Here is an 18,803-nt window from a genome sequence, read left to right as displayed (position 1 = left end):
CCTAACCTTTGTGAACTTCCATTCCTTTCTCTTCAAAATAAGGTTTAGTGTTTATTTCAAAATCATTTGCCATGCATTTTATGTACACCTGTTATGTTATGCAGGCATAGAACTAGATGCTGCAGATGTGAGGAGTAACACTGATTCCTTTTTATCACAGAGCTTGTGCTTTAGTGGGAGAAACAAGCATGCAGACAAGTAATGTCTTTAGAATATAATAGGCGAGTTTCACTCAACAATAGGTATAGAACTGACAGTTAACTATTGTGTTTCCTGCTAGGCACTTCCAATATATGGTTGGCTTTTGTGGTACCAACTAATGGGACATACAAATTTTAAAAACTCAATTCTAATGTAGTGTGATTAGTGATTGAAGAAGTACATGATACCAAGGAGCACAGAATCAAGGTACTTAGCCCAGACTAAGAAAAGAAAGAAGACAAATGAAACTTCCTAGAAGGAAAAAATCTGAGCTGAGACCCAAAGGAAGAAAATTTGAAGATAGTTTGACAAAAAGTAATGAGTGTCAATGGCAAAACAAAATAGAGACATCAACAACTACAGAAAGATCATAGCAAATTGCAGGAATTTAAAAAGAAAAGTGTGAAATAAAGGAGGGGTGACTGTGTGGCTCAATTGGTTAATTATCTGACTCTTGATTTCAGCTCAGGTCATGATCTCAGGGTTGTGAGATCTGGCTCCATATCAGGCTCCACACTGGGTGTAGAGCCTGCTTAAGATTCTCTCTCTCCCTCTACCCTTCCCCCATCTCCCACTCTTAAAAAAAAAGTGTGACTTCATTAAAAGTGAGAGACATGAATAGAAACAAAGAGACCCATTGGGAGATGATGGTAACCTGAAAAAGAGACATTAAAATGAAAACATAAGGTTGACAAATTAGAAAGATTAGAAATAAAAACTGCTACTACTCTTAAGCTGAGGAGACAAAAAGAGGAAATGGAAACTTATCTCAGTGGTCAGAATCACCTGACAGAAACTGGAACATTAACAAGCACTTTCAGTAGGAGCCAGAGTCATGAAGAGCTCCTGCCAGAGATACGACCAAAGGAGATAAGAGGCAGAGAAATATTCTGGCTTCTCCTTTCTTCTCACTATCCAAACTCCTATCAGTACCTACAGTTAGATGAGTCCACCAGGAAGCCAGCTGAGGGGAGCCTGAGAAATACAGCATGGTGGAGTCAACCCCTTGGTAAACACAGCAAAGCAAGCAAATGTCAAAGGAATGAATCAAACAGTAAATAGGTCCAAGATTGGCACACAGTCCTAATACTGTATTACTATCTTAGCTGCATGTAAGAGAAGTACAGGGGAAAAAAGAGAAGGAAAGAGAAGACATCCCCAAAAGAAGAAACACATAAGGAAGAAGTGAGTGTTCAATTTCTTCACTTTTCAGAACAGAAGAGGCCTAAGTGTACCCACAAATACACTGAAATCTTTCTTTCTGCACCCAATCAGTCAAGAATATGATATATCCTATCAGAATGTGTGGCTTACCACAGCAGTGATTTACAAACAAAGATTTTTATTTATTTATTTTTTAATTTATTTGAGAGAGAGAGAATGAGCAGGGAGAGCAGCAGAGGGAGAGGGAGAAGCAGGGAGCCTGATGCAGAGCTCAATCCCAGGATACTGGGATCATGACCTGAGCTGAAGGCAGATGCCCAATCAACTGAGCTACCCAGGTGCCCCTCAAAGTGGAATTGTTAAATCCAGCTATATGTTTATTAACAAGAGATAAACTTCAAATATAAGTTGCAAAATATAGAAAAAAATAAACAGGGCAAGTTTATTTGAAAATGAAATAAATACAGCAATATTAATATCAGACAAAAAAAGATCTTAAGAAGAAACTATCAGATATAAGGTAGAAGCTGACACTGATACTAGGGGACCTGAAATGCTCTCATTATTCTCTGGATAGGATGGGAGCTTAAAGGAAGCCAGAATAATACATGGAATTCTGGCCAAGTCCATCTGACAATGGGTCCAAATGTTCCATGGACCTACCACGTGACCACATTTACCCAGTCCCTGGGTAAAAACTAGGTTGGAATACTCAACATCTGACAGAAACCTTATATGGTATCCCATTCCAATAAAAATGCAATACAGGAACTGGTGGTCTTTTTGAATATTGGAGGCCATATTATATATATAATACTGAAATACTGTCTTTACCCACTTATAAAGAGATTAAAAAAGCACAGTTTTTAAAATGTTTTTATTTCAATTACAGTTAGTTAACATACAGTGTTATATTAGTTTCAGGTGTATAATGTAGTGATTCAACACTTCCATACATTACCTGGTGCTCATCACAAGTGCATTCCTTAATCCCCATCACTTATTTAATCCATCTCCCCACCCAACTCCATGCTGGTAACTATCAGTTTGTTCTCTGTAGTCAAGACTCTGTTTCTTGGTTTGCCTCTCTCTTTTTTTATCCCTTTGCTCATTTATTTTTTTTCTTACATTTCACATATGGGTGAAATATATGGTATTTGTCTTTCTCGGATCATTTCACTTAGCATAATACTCTCTTAGCTCCATCCATGTCATTACAAATGGCAAGATTTAATTCTTTTTTATGACTGAGTATATGTACATGCCACATCTTCTTTACCATTCATCTATCAGTGGACACCTGGGCTATTTCTATGATTTGGATTTTGTAGATAATGCTGTTATAAACATCCGAGTGCATGTACCCCTTTGAACTAGTATTTTTGTATTTTGGGGGTAAATACCTAGTAGTACAATTGTTAGATCATAAGGTAGTTTTATTGACTTTTTGAGGAAACTCTATTCCCTTTTCCAGAGTGGCTGCACCAGTTTGTGCTCCCCCCAACAATGCAAGAGGGTTCCCCTTTCTCCACATCTTTGAAAACATCTGTTGTTTCTTGTGTTGTTGATTTTAGCCATTCTGACAGGTAAAATGTGGTAGATACAGTAGTTTTGATTTGCATTTCCCTGATGATAAGTGATGTTGAGCATCTTTTCCTGTGCCAGCTGTCTGTATGTCTTCTTTGGAAAAATGTCTATTCATGTCTTCTGCCCATATTTTAATTGGATCATTCAGTTTTTGGGTGTTGAGTTTTATAAGCTCTTTATATATTTTGGATACTAACCCTTTATTGGAGATGCCATTTGCAAATATCTCTTCCCAATCAGTAGGTTGCTTTTTAGTTTTGGTGATTATTTCCTTCTCTGTGCAGAAGCTTTTTATTTATTTGTTAGTTTGTTTATTTATATCATTTTTTAGAGAGGGTAGAGAGATGGGGGAAGGGTAGAGGGACAGGGAGAGAGAGAATCTTGAGGGCTCAATCTCACAACCCTGAGATCATGACCTGAGCTAAAATCAAGAGTTGGACACTTAATCCACGGAGCCACACAGGCGTCTCAAAGCTTTTTATTTTGATGCAGTCCCAAAAGTTTATTTTTCACTTTGTTTTCTTTGTCTCAGGATACATATCTAGAAAGAAGTTTCTACAGCCAATGTCAAAGAGGTTACTGCCTGTGTTCTCTTCTAGGATTTTTATGTTTTAGGTTTCATATGAGGTCTTTCATCCATTTGGAATTTCATTTTGTGTATGGTGTAAGAAAGTGGTCTAGCTCCATTCTTTTGCATGTTGCTGTCTAGTTTTCCCAACACCATTTGTAGAAGAGACTGTCCTTAGCCCATTGCATATTCTTTCCTGCTTCTTTGAAGATTAATTGGCCATATAGATGTAGGTTTGTTTCTGGGTTTTCTATTGTGTTCCTTTGATCTATGTTTCTATTTTTGTGCCAGTACTATACTGTTTTGATCACTTTATAATATAACATGATGTCCAGAATTGTGATGCCTCCAGCTTTGCTTTTCTTTTTCAAGATTGCTTTGGCTATTTGGAGTCTTTTGTGGTTCCATACAAACTTTAGGATTGTTTGTTCTACCTCTGTGAAAAGTGCTGGTGGTATTTTGATAGGGAATGCAAATGTGTAGATTGCTTTGGGCAGTATAGACATTTTAACAATATTTGTTCTTGGCTTGGAATGTCTTTCCATTTCTTTGTGTTATCTTCAATTTCTTTAACAAATGTTTTATAGTTTTTAGAGTAGAGGTCTTTCACCTCTTTGATTAGGTTTATTTTTAGGTAACTTATGGGTTTTGGTGCAATTATAAATGGTGTTGATTCCTAAATTTCTCTTTCTGCTGCTTCATTACTGGTGTATATAAATGCAACAGATTTCTGTATGTTGATTTTGTATACTGCAACTTTACTGAATTCATGTATTAGTTGTAGCAGTGTTTTGGTGGAATCTTTCAGGTTTTCTATATATAGTATCATGTCATCTGCAAATAGTGAAAGTTTGACTTCTTCCTTGCTGATTGGGATGTATTTTATTTATTTATTTATTTATTTATTTATTTATTTATTTATTTTGTATTTTATTTATTTTTGTTGTCTGATTGCTGAGGCTAGGACTTCCAGTACTATGTTAAATAACAGTGGTGAGAGTAGACATCCCTGTCTTGTTCCTGACCATGGAAAAAAAGCTCTCAGTTTTTCCCTTTGAGGATGATGTTAGCTGTGGGTTTTTCATATATGGCCTTTATGATGTTGAGGTATATTCATTCAAAACCTACTTTGTTGAGGGTTTTTATTATGAGTGGATGTTGTACTTTGTCAAGTGCTTTTTCTGCATCTGTTGAAATGATCATATGGTTCTCATCTTTTCTTTTATTAATGTGATGTATCACGTTGATTTGTTTGTGAATATTGAACCACGTTTGCAACCCAGGGATAAATCCCACTTGGTCATGGTGAACAATTTTTTCAAATATATTGTTGGATTCATTTTGCTAGTATTTTATTGAGAATTTTTGCATCTGTTTTTCTCAGGGATATTGGACTTTTGTTGTCTTTTTTTTAGTGGTGCCTTTATTTGGTTTTGGGATCAGGATAATGCTGGTTTCATAGAATGATTTTAGAAGTTTCTCTTCCTTTTCTATTTCTTGGACTAGTTTGAGAAAAATAGGTATTAATTCTTCTTAACTACCCTACTATCCAGATTTGCACTGCTAGATATTTACCCAAAGAATACAAAAATACTATTTCAATGGGATATGTACACCCCGATGTTTATAGTAGCATTATCTACAATAGCCAAATCATGGAAAAAGCCCTAGTGTCCATGTACTGATGAATGTATAAAGAAGATGTGATATCTAGGGACACCTGGGTGGCTCAGGCAGTTAAGTGTCTGCCTTCAGGTTAGGTCATGATCCCCAGTGTCCTGGGATTGAGTCCCATATTGGGCTTCTTGCTCAGCAGGGACCCTGCTTCTCCCTCTGCCTGCTGCTCCCTCTGCTTGTGCCCTCTCTCTCTGATAAATGAATAAAGTCTTTTCTTAAAAAAAGAAGATGTGTTATGTATATGTATATGTATATGTATGTGTATATGCAGACACAATGGAATGTTACTGAGCCATAAGAAAGAATTAAATACTGCCTTTTGGAAGAACATGGATGAAGCTAGAGAGTATTGTGCTAAGTGAAATAAGTCAGAGAAAGACAAATACCATATTATTTCACACACATGTGGAATTTAAGGGAAAAAAAAAACAAGCAAAGGGACAAAAAAAGAGAGGCAAACCAAGAAACTGACTCTTAACTACAGAGAACAAACTGATGGTTACGAGAATAGAGGTGGGTGTGCGGGGATGTGTTAAATAGGTGATGGGGATTAAGGAATACACTTGTTGTCATGAGTACTAAATGTTGTATGGATGTGTTAATCAGTATATTGTACACCTGAAACTAATATTCACTGTGTATTAACTAACTGGAATTGAAATAAAAATGTAAGAAAACATAGGCTATTATTTCCACTTTACAAAGGAAACAAAGACAGAAAAATGTTATATACTTGTTGAAGTTCACAATTCTAGTAAGTGTTTAAACTAGGATTTGAACCAGGCAATTGGATTTAGACCCCATGCTCTTAATCAGTACACTGTATTTCCTTTATCTGTACTAATGGAATGCAATTTGCAGAACAATATATACAATATGATTCCATCATGTATTGAGTGTGTAGTATGTGTCAGACAACTTTCTAATACTTTACATACACTAATTTAACCACCATAGCATCTCTATAAAACAAATATTGTAATTTCTATTTCATCTATGATAAAACAGAGGCACAGAGAAGTTAGGTATGATGCTCTATATTACACAGTTGTAAATAGTATAGTCTGGGTTTGAACCCAGGCAGTCTTGCTTCAAAGCATGTTTACTTGTACTCACTTCAACAGCACATACACTAAAATTGGAACAATACAGAGAAGATTTTACCATGGCCCCTGTGCAAGGATGACATGCAAATTCATGAAGCATTCTATATATTTGTTTAAAAGCAGCCTTTGTACTTAACTTCCTATTATAAGTGACTTCTTTTATAACTGACTTAATAAATGTCATCATGTTTGTGAAAAAATGATACAGATCAAAATGTTAATAGCAGTTTCCTCTGGGAGGAAGCTTGCAGAGAGAAGGTGAAGATGTAATTTTACTTTTTACTCTCTATATTTTTGTATGGTCTGACTTCTACAATGTTCATGAATTCATGTATTATTTGCATGATCAAAAATAAATAAGTCATGCACATTGTTAGAGCTTGGAGTTGAGGCCACTAGCTGGCTGATGAACTCACAAATGTACATAGTATGCTACATGAGGGGCAAGTCTTTCACTAACACAAGGGTCTCTGGCCCAATGAGTGGAATTTGATAGTAATTCTTGCTATCAGTAAAAAGATAAAAATAAAATAAAATAAATAAAAAATAAGTCACACACATAAAAGGACAAGAAAAAATTTACTACCTTCTTTATAATATATTTTTTTCCAAACTTTTAAGTGCCTGGTCCATTCTTTAGAATGATTTTGAACTCAGATACAAACTGTCAAAGTAGACTTGGAAGCATAAACAAAAATCTACATAGTTGATACTTTCAGCTATGATTATCAATAGAGTTCTTGTTTTACAAATAATTACTTCAAAATAATTATCACAAACATCCCATATAATAGGTTAATTCAAATTTTGTGTATCATACTAACCAATTTCTTTTAGGTTGTCAAAGACATCCTCTTGTAACAAATAGTGCATTAATTTAGCTTGGCACCCAAAGTAACAGCTCACAGCAAAACGAGAAAATAAGTCACAATCTCACACCAGAAAGATAATGAAAATAACTGTAAAAAGTAGGTCTTCTACCACTGCTACAACAAACGAATATTAAAAGAAAATGGAAATTGCAAATTGTCCCTAACCTAGACTCCTTCATTGGTTATGCCCCATCTCCTTTGCCTCTCTCACTCCTATATCCAAACTCTAGCAGTCTCCTGTCCTAAATATCTTTGCCTTTCACTGTCATTTTCATTTTTGTATTGCTGCAGCTGCTCCCAATCTTGCCCCTTTCAAATCCACTTGACATGTTAGATTGATCCACCTTTCACACCAATAGCTAAATCCTTCAGTGGTATCTAATCATCCATGGGTTAATAATAAAAGATACAATTTATTGAGTATCTCATAAGTGAAAGATGCTCTTAGGCAACATCTGCACTCATTTAATCTTCACAGTAAATCTCCAAGTTATGATTTCTTTTTTATAAAATAAGAAACAGCCTTGAAAAGACTAAAAGTCAAAATCTGATATGAAACCTGAAGGTTTATGTGTTTTTTTCCTGTTTTATTCCTCAGTTTCTATTCCTCCAACTTGCTCCCAAAGTTCCAATTACTACATTGCTTCATGACTGTTCCTTCTACCTAAACTTCTCCATTCTTACAATTTCCTGGCATACTACACATCTTTCAGATTTCTGATTAGCTCTCACTTCTTCAGGGATACCTGCCTTGACCCAGCTAGCCTGGTTTAGATTTCTCTACATTGCATTTACCTCACTTTATCAGATATCACTCTGAGTAACTTGAAGGTAAATGCTTTGTCTTATTCATATTGATGTGCTTGTTCCTAAACATCATGCAAGCTGTCTGACACTTATCATCAATAATAATTATTATCATTTTCTCAACTACTGACATATCAGATCATGTGCCAAATACTGTTACATACTCAATTCATTTAATCCTCACCATGATGTTGTCAGAAAGGCATCACCATTCACATTCTAATGATTGAGAAAATGGCATTCAGAAGGAAGTAACTTGCTAAAGATCCACAATTATTTAGATGTGGAGCCATGGAATCCAAATTTGCCTAGCACAAAAACTGGTGCTGAGGTTCTTTAGTCCTTTACTGTCAATTTCCAGGGCTCATTTTTGACAAATCCAAAAAATCTTGTAATTATTATTGCTATCTTCAACTACTTGAAAATAAAGGCTAGAATAATGAGCTACAAATGTATTGAAGAAGAAATGGACATTAAAGCATGAGGTCATCTTTTTACACGGGATGGAGGGAGGAAGTGCTAGGAGAGTTAGCCTCTATTGCACCCACTATCACATAAACCAAAATGTCAACTCCCAGACAGAAAGCATGTTGTCCTCAAAAAGTGAGGGGCACCTGAGAGAGAAAGGAGGCACTTCCCTGGGCTAAGAAAAAACGCATCAAAGTTGCTTTGGTGGTCCCCTCCCTCCAAGTAAGCACTGGCACCATTTACTCTGTCCTTACAAACTTAGGCAATACAAATTTTACTTTACCTGTTTCTTTACTCATCACGTTGTATTTTGGTCATTTTGTTCCCCAGTGTCTCAGTCCCTCATTCTCAGCTGCTGTTGCTAGACACAAAAGCTCAAGCTTACCACCATTCCCAAGCAGGGAGATGGGAGAAGCAGGAAGAATATGGAGTCCATTAGTTCTTCCATCCAGTCCTCCCCTACACCTTGCAGATGAGGAGAGAAAAGGCAGTTTAACAGTTTAACACCCCAGAGTTCTTCCCCTCCCCCCAGGCCGGCAGTCACCAGGCAGCGGCTTCCTGCGCCACAAGGGCACGAGTTTCCCAGCCAATCCAGAGTGCCCAGGCCGATGGCCCTTAGCAACAGTCTTGGAAAAGGGCAGGGCCCAGCTTTGGGACTTTGCATAGCTCAGCCTGAAGCAGTAGCGAAGTGATTGATTCTGGGTTACTTCTCCAAAGTAGCCTTGTAATGGAAATAATGAGCTCCATTAAAGTCTATTATACCAGCGTGTCAGGGTCCAGGGAGGTGAGTGAAAAGAAAAGGGCCTTAGAGGGCAAAAAAGACTAGAGTGAAGGCACTCTAGTCGGGGACTTCAGGGTTGTGCTAAGAGGTTACCATCCCCATATTGCCTTTCATTCTTCAGCATCCTCCTCTCAGGTTTTCAGGGATGGGGGGTACAGGGGAGAACAGAAAATGTGGTTATTGCCCTCACCCAGGTTGTGCTAGAAGAACTAACCGGTTTTGTTGGTCTGGGAGGTTTCTGGGTCCTGAGCTCAGCCAACTTAAGTATTTCTAATACATTTGCACTTGTTTCAAATGGAAGAGATAAAGAACGCTGTTTTTTAGGATGTTTAGGATGGGAGATGGAAGAGATAACACTGTTTGGGATAGGAGATGGAAAATGTCAGTGAGTAAATGGCCCAAATCCTCAGAGAAGACTGGTAGCCCCCAAAAAGCAAACTGGTAATTTCTAAGAAGAACATGTATTTGCATAGATCAGGCATGTCTTAGATTACAGTTTAGATAAATTATTTTGACCACGTTGTAGGAAATATTGTATAACAGTAGTTTCCAACAGCAATATATTGTAAGCCACATACGTAATCTTAAATTTTCTAGTAATGACTTAAAAAAAGATGAGATTAATTTTAATATACTTTACTTAACACAAAATATACAAAATTTTATCACTGCAACATATAATCAATATCTAAAAAGAGATTATATATATTATTTTCTTATTAAGTCCTCAAAGTCCAGTATGCATATTGTACTTACAGAGAATTTTATTTTGGACTAGCCACACTTCAGGTACTCAATAGTCTCATGTGGCTGGCTAATGGTTATCACATTAGACAGCTTAGCTATAGAAGGACCATTATATGGCTAAGAACCTCATTCTGCAAAAGTTTTGGAGAAGCATGAAAACTGAAGAATTTGGAATTGATTATAAATGGTTAACATTCATCACACTCCTTCTGTGTGTCAAGACACCATGATAGATGCAGGGAGCAATGAATGAGATTTGATCTCAGCCTAGAAAGAGTACATTGCTTTTGCAGAAAGCTTTATCAACTAGATTAGGGATTTCACCCAGATACTAAGAAACAACAATAACAAGAAGCAGTTTTAAAAAGAAAATTATGGGCCTTTTGACTATTTTTTTAACATTGTGATTTATGTATCAGATATAGTACTAAGAGTCTGTAGGAGGGAATGATTTAGAATCAACAAGGACCACAATGGATGCAGCAGAAGACTCACCCAACTCTTGGTCTGTTTTTCTCAAACTGTAACATGAAATTCATCTGGAGGGCTTGTTAAAACATTCCTGGGAGCCACTCCCAGATTCTGTAGTTTTGGGGTGGGATAAGGTTGGTGCTGCTGGTCTTATGAACCACATTCAGTCTAGCACTGGTCTAAGTAACTGTTCTCTTAATGAGGTTCCTCTGAGAAAGTTTTGAAAAAACACTATAAAAATGTGACAAATCACATGAACCATCGCAATTTTAAAAACTAATGAGCCTCAGAAAGTAGAAATGTTGCATAATGGAATTTCAGAAACTTCTCAGCTATCAGTTGCAAATAGACAGGGTTTTCCACCCATGACTGGATTACATTTTTAAGTCATCAAACAAAAAGCTTTCTGCCATGCACTTTTGCAGAAATCATACTTGAATAAGCTGGGGTTTGTACTTGTCAAATTGCTTTCACATATGTTTTCTCATTCTAGTATCAGATATTTTATGTGACAAAATTGCCTAAGATTGTCATGTGAAAAATGTAGAAAACTCAAATTTTAAGATTTATGTTATAGTTATTAACAAAAAAATTATAGTTATAAAATATGCTTAAAAGATAACCAATTATTACAATTTTACTTTAGCAGTAGTGTTTCAGAGGAAAAGACAATGTGGGGATATACAGTCTTTTAGCAGATAATACAAATCTTACAGTTCCTATAAGAGGATATAGGAAGAACTGGTGACTTTTATTCACTTACATTATTTATAAATCTTAATTGTCTGAAGTACTTTATTTTCTCATTCTGTGGATTTTATCTCTGTACTTAGGCCTTGTCTCTGATTATGGTTTAGAACATGTAGTATGTTCCTTCAAATGTAAAAACCTGGTATCATGTCCATTTCCTACCATAGATATTAGCATAAATTAATGTAATGATGAGCTGAAAAGTGTGCTTCAACTGTTAGCAGAATGTTCATACCACTTCATGTGCAGTATGAAATCAATATGGCAAATATTTATAGCCCATTAGAGATTTTTAGTTCCTACTGATACTTTACTGTATTTCTTCATATACATATTAAACATATTTACATATTACATATATACTATATATGTGTGTATGTGTTTATCATAAGAAAATTACCTAATTTTTGCTCCTCAAAGAAACATCACACCATTAAAAGCTATTCCTCTTCCATAGCATAATGAATGGGCAAAACAAAACATAAACCATTAGGGTCAGTTGATTAACATCATTCCATCTCTCTATATTTTTGTCTATCTAGGTGAAGCAGAGACAGGAAGAAGTTACCAGAATTTTAGATATTTACAAAATAAAGTATGAGTTAATAGATATTTCTGTCAGTTTGAAAGTACTTCAAGAAATGAGGATGAAAGTTTCCACCCCTAAGGCTCTACCACCTCAGATATTCAACGGTCAAGAATATTGTGGAGTAAGAGTAATATCCATTTATTTTATTTTATTTTATTTATTTTATTTTATTTTATTATTTTAATTTTCATGTCTTAAGGTCGTATGCATGGGGAAACAATACATTTATGGGCTGTGAGGGCCAGCGTTCTTCATTTATACAATAACTTAATTATGGTCCTGAAGATAAGGCAATGTGTACTTCATTATGAAAAAAATATCATAAAAGGAAAATATATCATGCTGCCTGTTTTGAGATACACAGTATTTTTCATCATACATTATAGTATGAAATGACTGATACCAGTGGGAATTTTTTTTTTTTTATCTAACTTAGCTGGCAGATTTTTGCAAAGGCCCAGACAAGATGATTAGCAAACTTACTAGACACTTGAACTTAATGATTTCATAAGTGGAAATAATCAGCATTGTTATTACAAGTTAATTTTAATTCCTTTTAGGATTTTGAAATGTTTCACAAGGCAAAGGAGAACAAAGAGATTCTGAAATTCCTGAAGATGGAATGAATGTGCAGTGATGATACAAAAGATGTTTACTGAGATGGATCGGCAAATACTTCCATAAACATTGGTTACTTTTAATTATAACAATAGAAGTATTTCATTAAAGTTAATTGATATCTAGATTAATTTGCAATCACTAGCATGGGGGCTTTTACAATTTCAATTTTGCATTAAAATTATTTCTCTTTTACAGAGTGAACATTTTATAAAGCTGTGTAAAAAATTATTAAATTTCTATCAAGATCAAATTTTCTTTTAAGTCACTAGTAGCTGTCAATTTATAGGCATGAAATAGACTTTTAGTGCAATTTTCAATTAACTTTCAGCTTTATTTTTAAATGTTTCTCAGTACACTTTTAAAGAGTTTATATACTGTACTGGGGCCATTTAAAGATTTTATTTATTTATTTTTGGAGAGACAAAGAGGGAGCATCAATGGGCAGAGGCAGAGGGAGAGAGTATCTCAAGCAGACTCCATGCTAAGTGTGGAGCCTCACACGGGGCTCAATCTCACAACCCTGAGATCATGACCTGAGCTGAAATCAGTTGGAAGCTTAACTGAGTGAGCCACCCAGGCGCCTCTATTTTAAAAAAGAAAAGAAAAAAGCATATCACTGGGCCCCATTCTAAGTCTTCCTAAATGGAAATTGGGGAGAGAATAGGAATTTGTATTTTAACAGATTTCTCAGGTAATTTTTTTTTTGTACACAAAAGTCTGGGAAATGATATTAAAGAATAACAACTTCAGGTCACTCGTCTCTTTACCCCCACCGTTGATATAAAATGGCAGTCTTCTTCCAAATTACTCTACCTGTGATTTCTATCTTGTTGCATTGCATCCCCATCCACTCAAACCCCAAGTCAAAAAGCTGGGATTCGTCTATAATATCACCCACTCCCTCACTCTCATATGCAATCAATTACCAAACCCTACATGAGCTAGTCTTAATATCCCAGTTACCCCACAATTCTCTAGCTTTCCAGCTATTTACCTTTGTTCATGGCCTCATCACTCTTGCCTGTACTATTGCAGTAATATCTTAACTCCCTACTTACAGTTTTACTATTCTAATACCTGCCCTCTGCTCTTAAATCAGTCCTTTTCAACCTTTACTGAACTTTGTAAGGATCCCGAGGAACTTGAAAAACCATAATTTCTGGATCCTATCTTTCTTGCTTGCTTGCTTTCTTTCTTTCTTTCTTTCTTTCTTTCTTTCTTTCTTTCTTTCTTTCTTTTTTCTTTCTTTCTTTCTTTCCTATTTCATTTTTTCATTTAAATTTTAATTAGTTAACATCCAGTGCAACATTGGTTTCTGGAGTAGAACTCAGTGATTCATCACTTACATACAATGCCCAATGCTCATTACAAAAAGTGCTTTCTTAAATACCCATCACCCATCTATCCCATTCCCCACCCACTTCCCTCCATCAACCCTGTTTTCTCTCTATCTTTAAGAGTCACTTATGACTTGTTTCCTTCCCATTTTTTTCTTTTCCCCTTACCCATGTGTTCATCTATCTTCTTACTTAAATTCCACGTAAGAGTGAGCTCATATAGCATTTGCCTTTCTCTGACTGATGTATTTCACTTCGCATTATACTCTAACTCTGTCCCTGTCTTTGTAAAAGGCAAGATTTCATTCTTCTTTATGGCTGAATAATAACACATGCAAACACATCTTTGTGTGTCTGTGTGTGTTTTTTGTATCTCTGTTTTATTTTTTTAATTTAATTTTATTATATTAGTCACCATATAATACATCATTAGTTTTTTTTCTTCTCCTCTTTTCTTATTATGTTACGTTACCATACAGTACATCATGAGTTTTTGATGTAGTGTTCCATGATTCATCGTTTGCATATAACACCCAGTGCTACATGTAGTACATGCCCTCTTTAATACCCATCACCAGGCTAACCTATCCCCCCACCCCCCCTTCCCCTCTAGAACCCTCAGTTTGTTTCTCAGAGTCCATAGTCTCTCATGGTTCGTCTCCTCCTCCGATTTCCACCCTTGCATTTTTCCCTTCCTGCTATCTTCTTATTATTATTTTTATTTTCTTTTTTTTAACATATAATGTATTATTTGTTTCAGAGGTACAGGTCTGTGATTCAACAGTCTTGCACAATTCACAGCGCTCACCATAGCACATACCCTCCCCAATGCCTATCACCCAGCCACCCCATCCCTCCCACCCCCCACCACTCCAGCAACACTCTGTTTCCTGAGATTAAGAATTCCTCATATCAGCGAGGTCATATGATACATGTCTTTCTCTGACTGACTTATTTCGCTCAGCATAATACCCTTCGGTTCTATCCATGCCGTTGCAAATGGCAAGATTTCATTCTTTTTGATGGCTCCATAATATCATAATATTCCATTTTATATACCACATCTTCTTTATCTATTCATCTATCAATGGACATCTTGGCTCTTTCCATACTTTGGCTATTGTGGACATTGCTGCTATAAACATCGGGGTACACGTACCCCTTCAGATCCCTACATTTGTATCTTTGGGGTAAATACTCAGTAGTGAAATTGCTTTGCAGTATGGTAGCTCTATTTTCAACGTTTTGAGGAACCTCCATACTGTTTTCCAGAGTGGCTGCACCAGATTGCGTTCCCACCAACAGTGAAGGAGGGTTCCCCTTTCTCTGCATCCCTGCCAACATCTGTCCTTTCCTGACTTGTTAATTTTAGCCATTCTGGCTCGTGAGAGGCAGTATCTCATTGAGGTTTTGATTTGGATTTCCCTGATGCCGAGCGATGTTGAGCAATTTTTCATGTGTCTGTTGGCCATTTGGATGTCTTCTTTGGAAAAATGTCTGTTCATGTCTTCTGCCCATTTCTTGATTGCAACATTTGTTCTTTGGGTGTTGAGTTTAAGAAGTTCTTTATAAATTTTGGATACTAGCCCTTATTCTGATATGTCATTTGCAAATATCTTCTCCCATTTTGTCGGTTGTCTTTTGGTATTGTTAACTGTTTCCTTTGCTGTGCAAAAAATTTTTATCTTGATGAGGTCCCAATAGTTCATTTTTGTCCTTGCTTCCCTTGCCTTTGGTGATGTTTCTAGGAAGAAGTTGCTGCGGCTGAGGTCGAAGAGGTTGCTGCCTGTGTTCTCCTTTAGGATTTTGATGGACTCCTGTCTCACATTTAGGACTTTCAATCATGTTGAGTCTATTTTTGTGTGTGGTGTAAGGAACTGGTCCAGTTTCATTCTTCTACATGTGGCTGTCCAATTTTCCCAACACCATTTGTTGAAGAGACTGCCTTTTTGCCATTGTACATTCTTTCCTGCTTTGTCGAAGATTAGTTGACCAGAGAGTTGAGGGTCCATTTCTGGGCTCTCGATTCTGTTCCACTGATCTATGTGTCTGTTTTTGTGCCAGTACCATACTGTCTTAATGATGACAGCTTTGTAATAGAGCTTGAAGTATGGAATTGTGATGCTGCCAGCTTTGCTTTTCTTTTTCAACATTCCTCTGGCTATTTGGGGTCTTTTCTGGTTCCATACAAACTTTAGGATTATTTGTTCCATTTCTTTGAAAAAAGTGGATGGTATTTTGATGGGGATTGCATTGAATGTGTAGATTGCTCTAGGTAGCATTGACATCTTCACAATATTGTTCTTCCAATCCATGAGCATGGAAAGTTTTTCCATTTCTTTGTGTCTTCCTCAATTTCTTTCATGAGTATTTTATAGTTTTCTGAGTACAGATTCTTTGCCTCTTTGGTTAGATTTATTCCTAGGTATCTTATGGTTTTGGGTGCAATTATAAATGGGATGTGCTCCTTGATTTGTCTCTCTTCTGTCTTGTTGGTGTATAGGAATGCCACTGATTTCTGTGCATTGATTTTATATCCTGCCACTTTACTGAATTCCTGTATGAGTTCTAGCAGTTTTGGGGTGGATTCTTTTGGGTTTCCACATAAAGTATCATATCATCTTCAAACAGTGAGAGTTTGACTTCTTCTTTGCCAATTTGAATGCCTTTTATTTCTTTTTGTTTTCTGATTGCTGTGGCTAGGACTTCTAATACTATGTTGAATAGCAGTGGTGATAGTGGACATCCTTGCTGTGTTCCTGACCTTAGGGGGAAAGCTCTCCATTTTTCCCCATTGAGAATGATATTTGCTGTGGGTTTTTCAGAGATGGCTTTTATGATATTGAAGTATGTATCCTCTATCCCTATACTCTGAACAGTTTTGATCAAGAAAGGATGCTGTACTTTGTCAAATGCTTTTTCTGCATCTATTGAGAGGATCATATGGTTCTTGTTCTTTCTTTTGTTAATACATTGTATCACGGTGATTGATTTGCGGATGTTGAACCAAACTTGCAACCCAGGGATAAATTCCACTTGGTCGTGGTGAATAATCCTTTTAATGTACTGTTGGATCCTATTGGCTAGTATTTTGGTGAGAATTTTTGCATCCATGTTCATCAAGGATATTGGTCTGTAATTCTCCTTTTTGATGGGTTCTTTGTCTGGTTTGGGGATCAAGGTAATGCTGGCCTCAATAACGAGTTTGGAAGTTTTCCTTCCATTTCTATTTTTTGGAGCAGTTTCAGAAGAATAAGTATTAATTCTTCTTTAAATGTTTGGTAGAATTCCCCTGGGAAGCCATCTGGCCCTGGGCTTTTTTTGTTGGGAGATTTTTGATGACTGCTTCAATTTCCTTTCTGGTTATAGGTCTGTTCAGGTTTTCTATTTTCTTCCTTGTTCAGTTTTGGTAGTTAATACATCTCTAGGAATGGATCCATTTCTTCCAGATTATCAAATTTGCTTGCATATAGTTGTTCATAATATGTTCTTATAATTGTTGTATTTTTGGTGTTGGTTGTGATCTGTCCTCTTTCATTCATGATTTTATTTATTTGGGTCATTTCTCTTTTCTTTTTGATAAGTCTGGCTAGGGGCTTATCAATCTTGTTAATTCTTTCAAAGAACCAGCTCCTTGTTTCATTGATCTGTTCTACTGTTCTTTTGGTTTCTATTTCATTGATTTCTGTTCTGATTTTTATTATTTCCCTTCTCCTTCTGGGTTTAGGCATTATTTACTGTTTTCTCTCAAGCTCCTTTAGGTGTAGGGTTAGGATGTGTATTTGAAATCTTTCTTGTTTCTTTTTTTAGTTAGTTAATTAATTAATTAATTATTATTATGTTATGTTAATCACCATACATTACATTATTAGTTTTTGTTGTAGTGTTCCATGATTCATTGTTTGCATATAACACCCAGTGCTCCATGCAGAATGTGCCCTTTTTAATACCCAACACCAGGCTAACCCATCCTCCCACCCCTCTCCCGTATAGAACCCTCAGTTTGTTTTTCAGAGTCCATAGTCTTTCATGGTTCGTCTCCCCCTCCGATTTCCCCTCCTTCATTTTTCCCTTCCTTCTCCTACTGTACTCCATGCTATTCCTTATGTTCCACAAATAAGTGAAACCATATGATAATTGACTTTTTCTGCTTGACTTATTTCACTTAGCATAATCTCCTCCAGTCCCATCCATGTTGATGCGAGTGTTGGGTCTTCATCTTTTCTGATGGTTGAGTAATATTCCATTGTATATATGGACCACATCTTCTTTATCCATTCATCTGGTGAAGGGCATCTTGGCTCTTTCCACAGTTTGGCTATTGCAGACATTGCTGCTATGAACATTGGGGTGCATATGGCCCTTGTTTTCACTACATCTGTGTCTTTGGTGTAAATACCCAGGTGTGCAATTGTTGGGTCATAAGGTAGCTCTATTTTTTAATTTCTTGAGGAACCTCCACATTGTTTCCCAAAGTGGCTGTACCTACTTGCATTCCCACAAACAGTGTAAGAGGGTTCCCCTTTCTCCACAACCTCTCCAACATTTGTTGTTTCTTGCCTTGTCAATTTTGCCATTCTAACTGGTGTAAGGTGGTATCTCAATGTGTTTTTTAAAAGATTTTATTTATTTATTTGAAAGAGAGAGAATGAAAGGTTGAGAGCACAAGAGCGAAGAGGATCAGGGGGAAAAGCAGACTCCCTGCTGAGCGGGGAGCCCGATGCGGGACTCGATATCAGGACTCCAGGATCATGTCCTGAGCCGAAGGCAGTCACTCAACCAACTGAGCCACCCAGGCGCCCTCAATAGGGTTTTGATTTGAATTTCCCTGATGGCTAATGATTGTGAACATTTTTTCATGTGTCTGTTAGCCATTTGTATGTCTTCTTTGGAGAAGTGTCTGTTCATGTCTTCTGATCATTTTTTGACTAGAGTGTTTGTTTTTTGGGTGATGAGTTTGAGAAGTTCTTTATAGATCTTAGATATCAGCCCTTTATCTGTAGTGTCCTTTGCAAATATCTTCTCCCATTCTGTGGGTTGCTTCTTTGTTGTGTTTA

General features: G+C 36.5%; 1 protein-coding gene and 2 non-coding genes across 3 annotated transcripts; all 3 read left to right on the top strand.

Moving 5' to 3' along the window:
• The first annotated feature begins 6,305 nt into the window (after window positions 1–6,305).
• LOC112835502 (U6 spliceosomal RNA) lies at window positions 6,306–6,414 on the top strand. The gene has a single exon (XR_003211243.1). It is a non-coding gene; the product is annotated as a U6 spliceosomal RNA (small nuclear RNA).
• Window positions 6,415–6,665: 251 nt separating this feature from the next.
• Window positions 6,666–6,816, top strand: LOC112835783 (small nucleolar RNA SNORA62/SNORA6 family). The gene has a single exon (XR_003211321.1). It is a non-coding gene; the product is annotated as a small nucleolar RNA SNORA62/SNORA6 family (small nucleolar RNA).
• Window positions 6,817–9,086: 2,270 nt separating this feature from the next.
• LOC112815111 (SH3 domain-binding glutamic acid-rich-like protein 3) lies at window positions 9,087–12,533 on the top strand. Its single transcript, XM_025861285.2, has 3 exons — window positions 9,087–9,234; window positions 11,742–11,909; window positions 12,349–12,533. The coding sequence occupies exons 1-3, from the start codon at window positions 9,178–9,180 to the stop codon at window positions 12,412–12,414; spliced, it is 291 nt and encodes a 96-aa protein (XP_025717070.1). The 5' UTR covers window positions 9,087–9,177; the 3' UTR covers window positions 12,415–12,533.
• Window positions 12,534–18,803: the final 6,270 nt, after the last annotated feature.

This window comes from Callorhinus ursinus, unplaced genomic scaffold (genome assembly GCF_003265705.2).
Source record: "Callorhinus ursinus isolate GAN/ISIS: 27379988/994484 unplaced genomic scaffold, GSC_fseal_2.0 scaffold40, whole genome shotgun sequence".
NCBI lineage: Eukaryota > Metazoa > Chordata > Mammalia > Carnivora > Otariidae > Callorhinus > Callorhinus ursinus.
Note: the sequence above shows the minus strand (reverse complement) of the source record. Positions and strands in the feature narration are given on the sequence as shown.

Excerpts from the sequence above, each read along its gene's own strand:
- LOC112815111 (XM_025861285.2), top strand. The coding sequence starts at position 9,178 with ATGGAAATAATGAGCTCCATTAAAGTCTATTATACCAGCGTGTCAGGG. Across the intron at positions 9,235-11,741 it reads GCGTGTCAGGGTCCAGGGAG|GTGAAGCAGAGACAGGAAGA; the intron begins GTGAGTGAAAAG and ends TTGTCTATCTAG. Across the intron at positions 11,910-12,348 it reads ACGGTCAAGAATATTGTGGA|GATTTTGAAATGTTTCACAA; the intron begins GTAAGAGTAATA and ends AATTCCTTTTAG.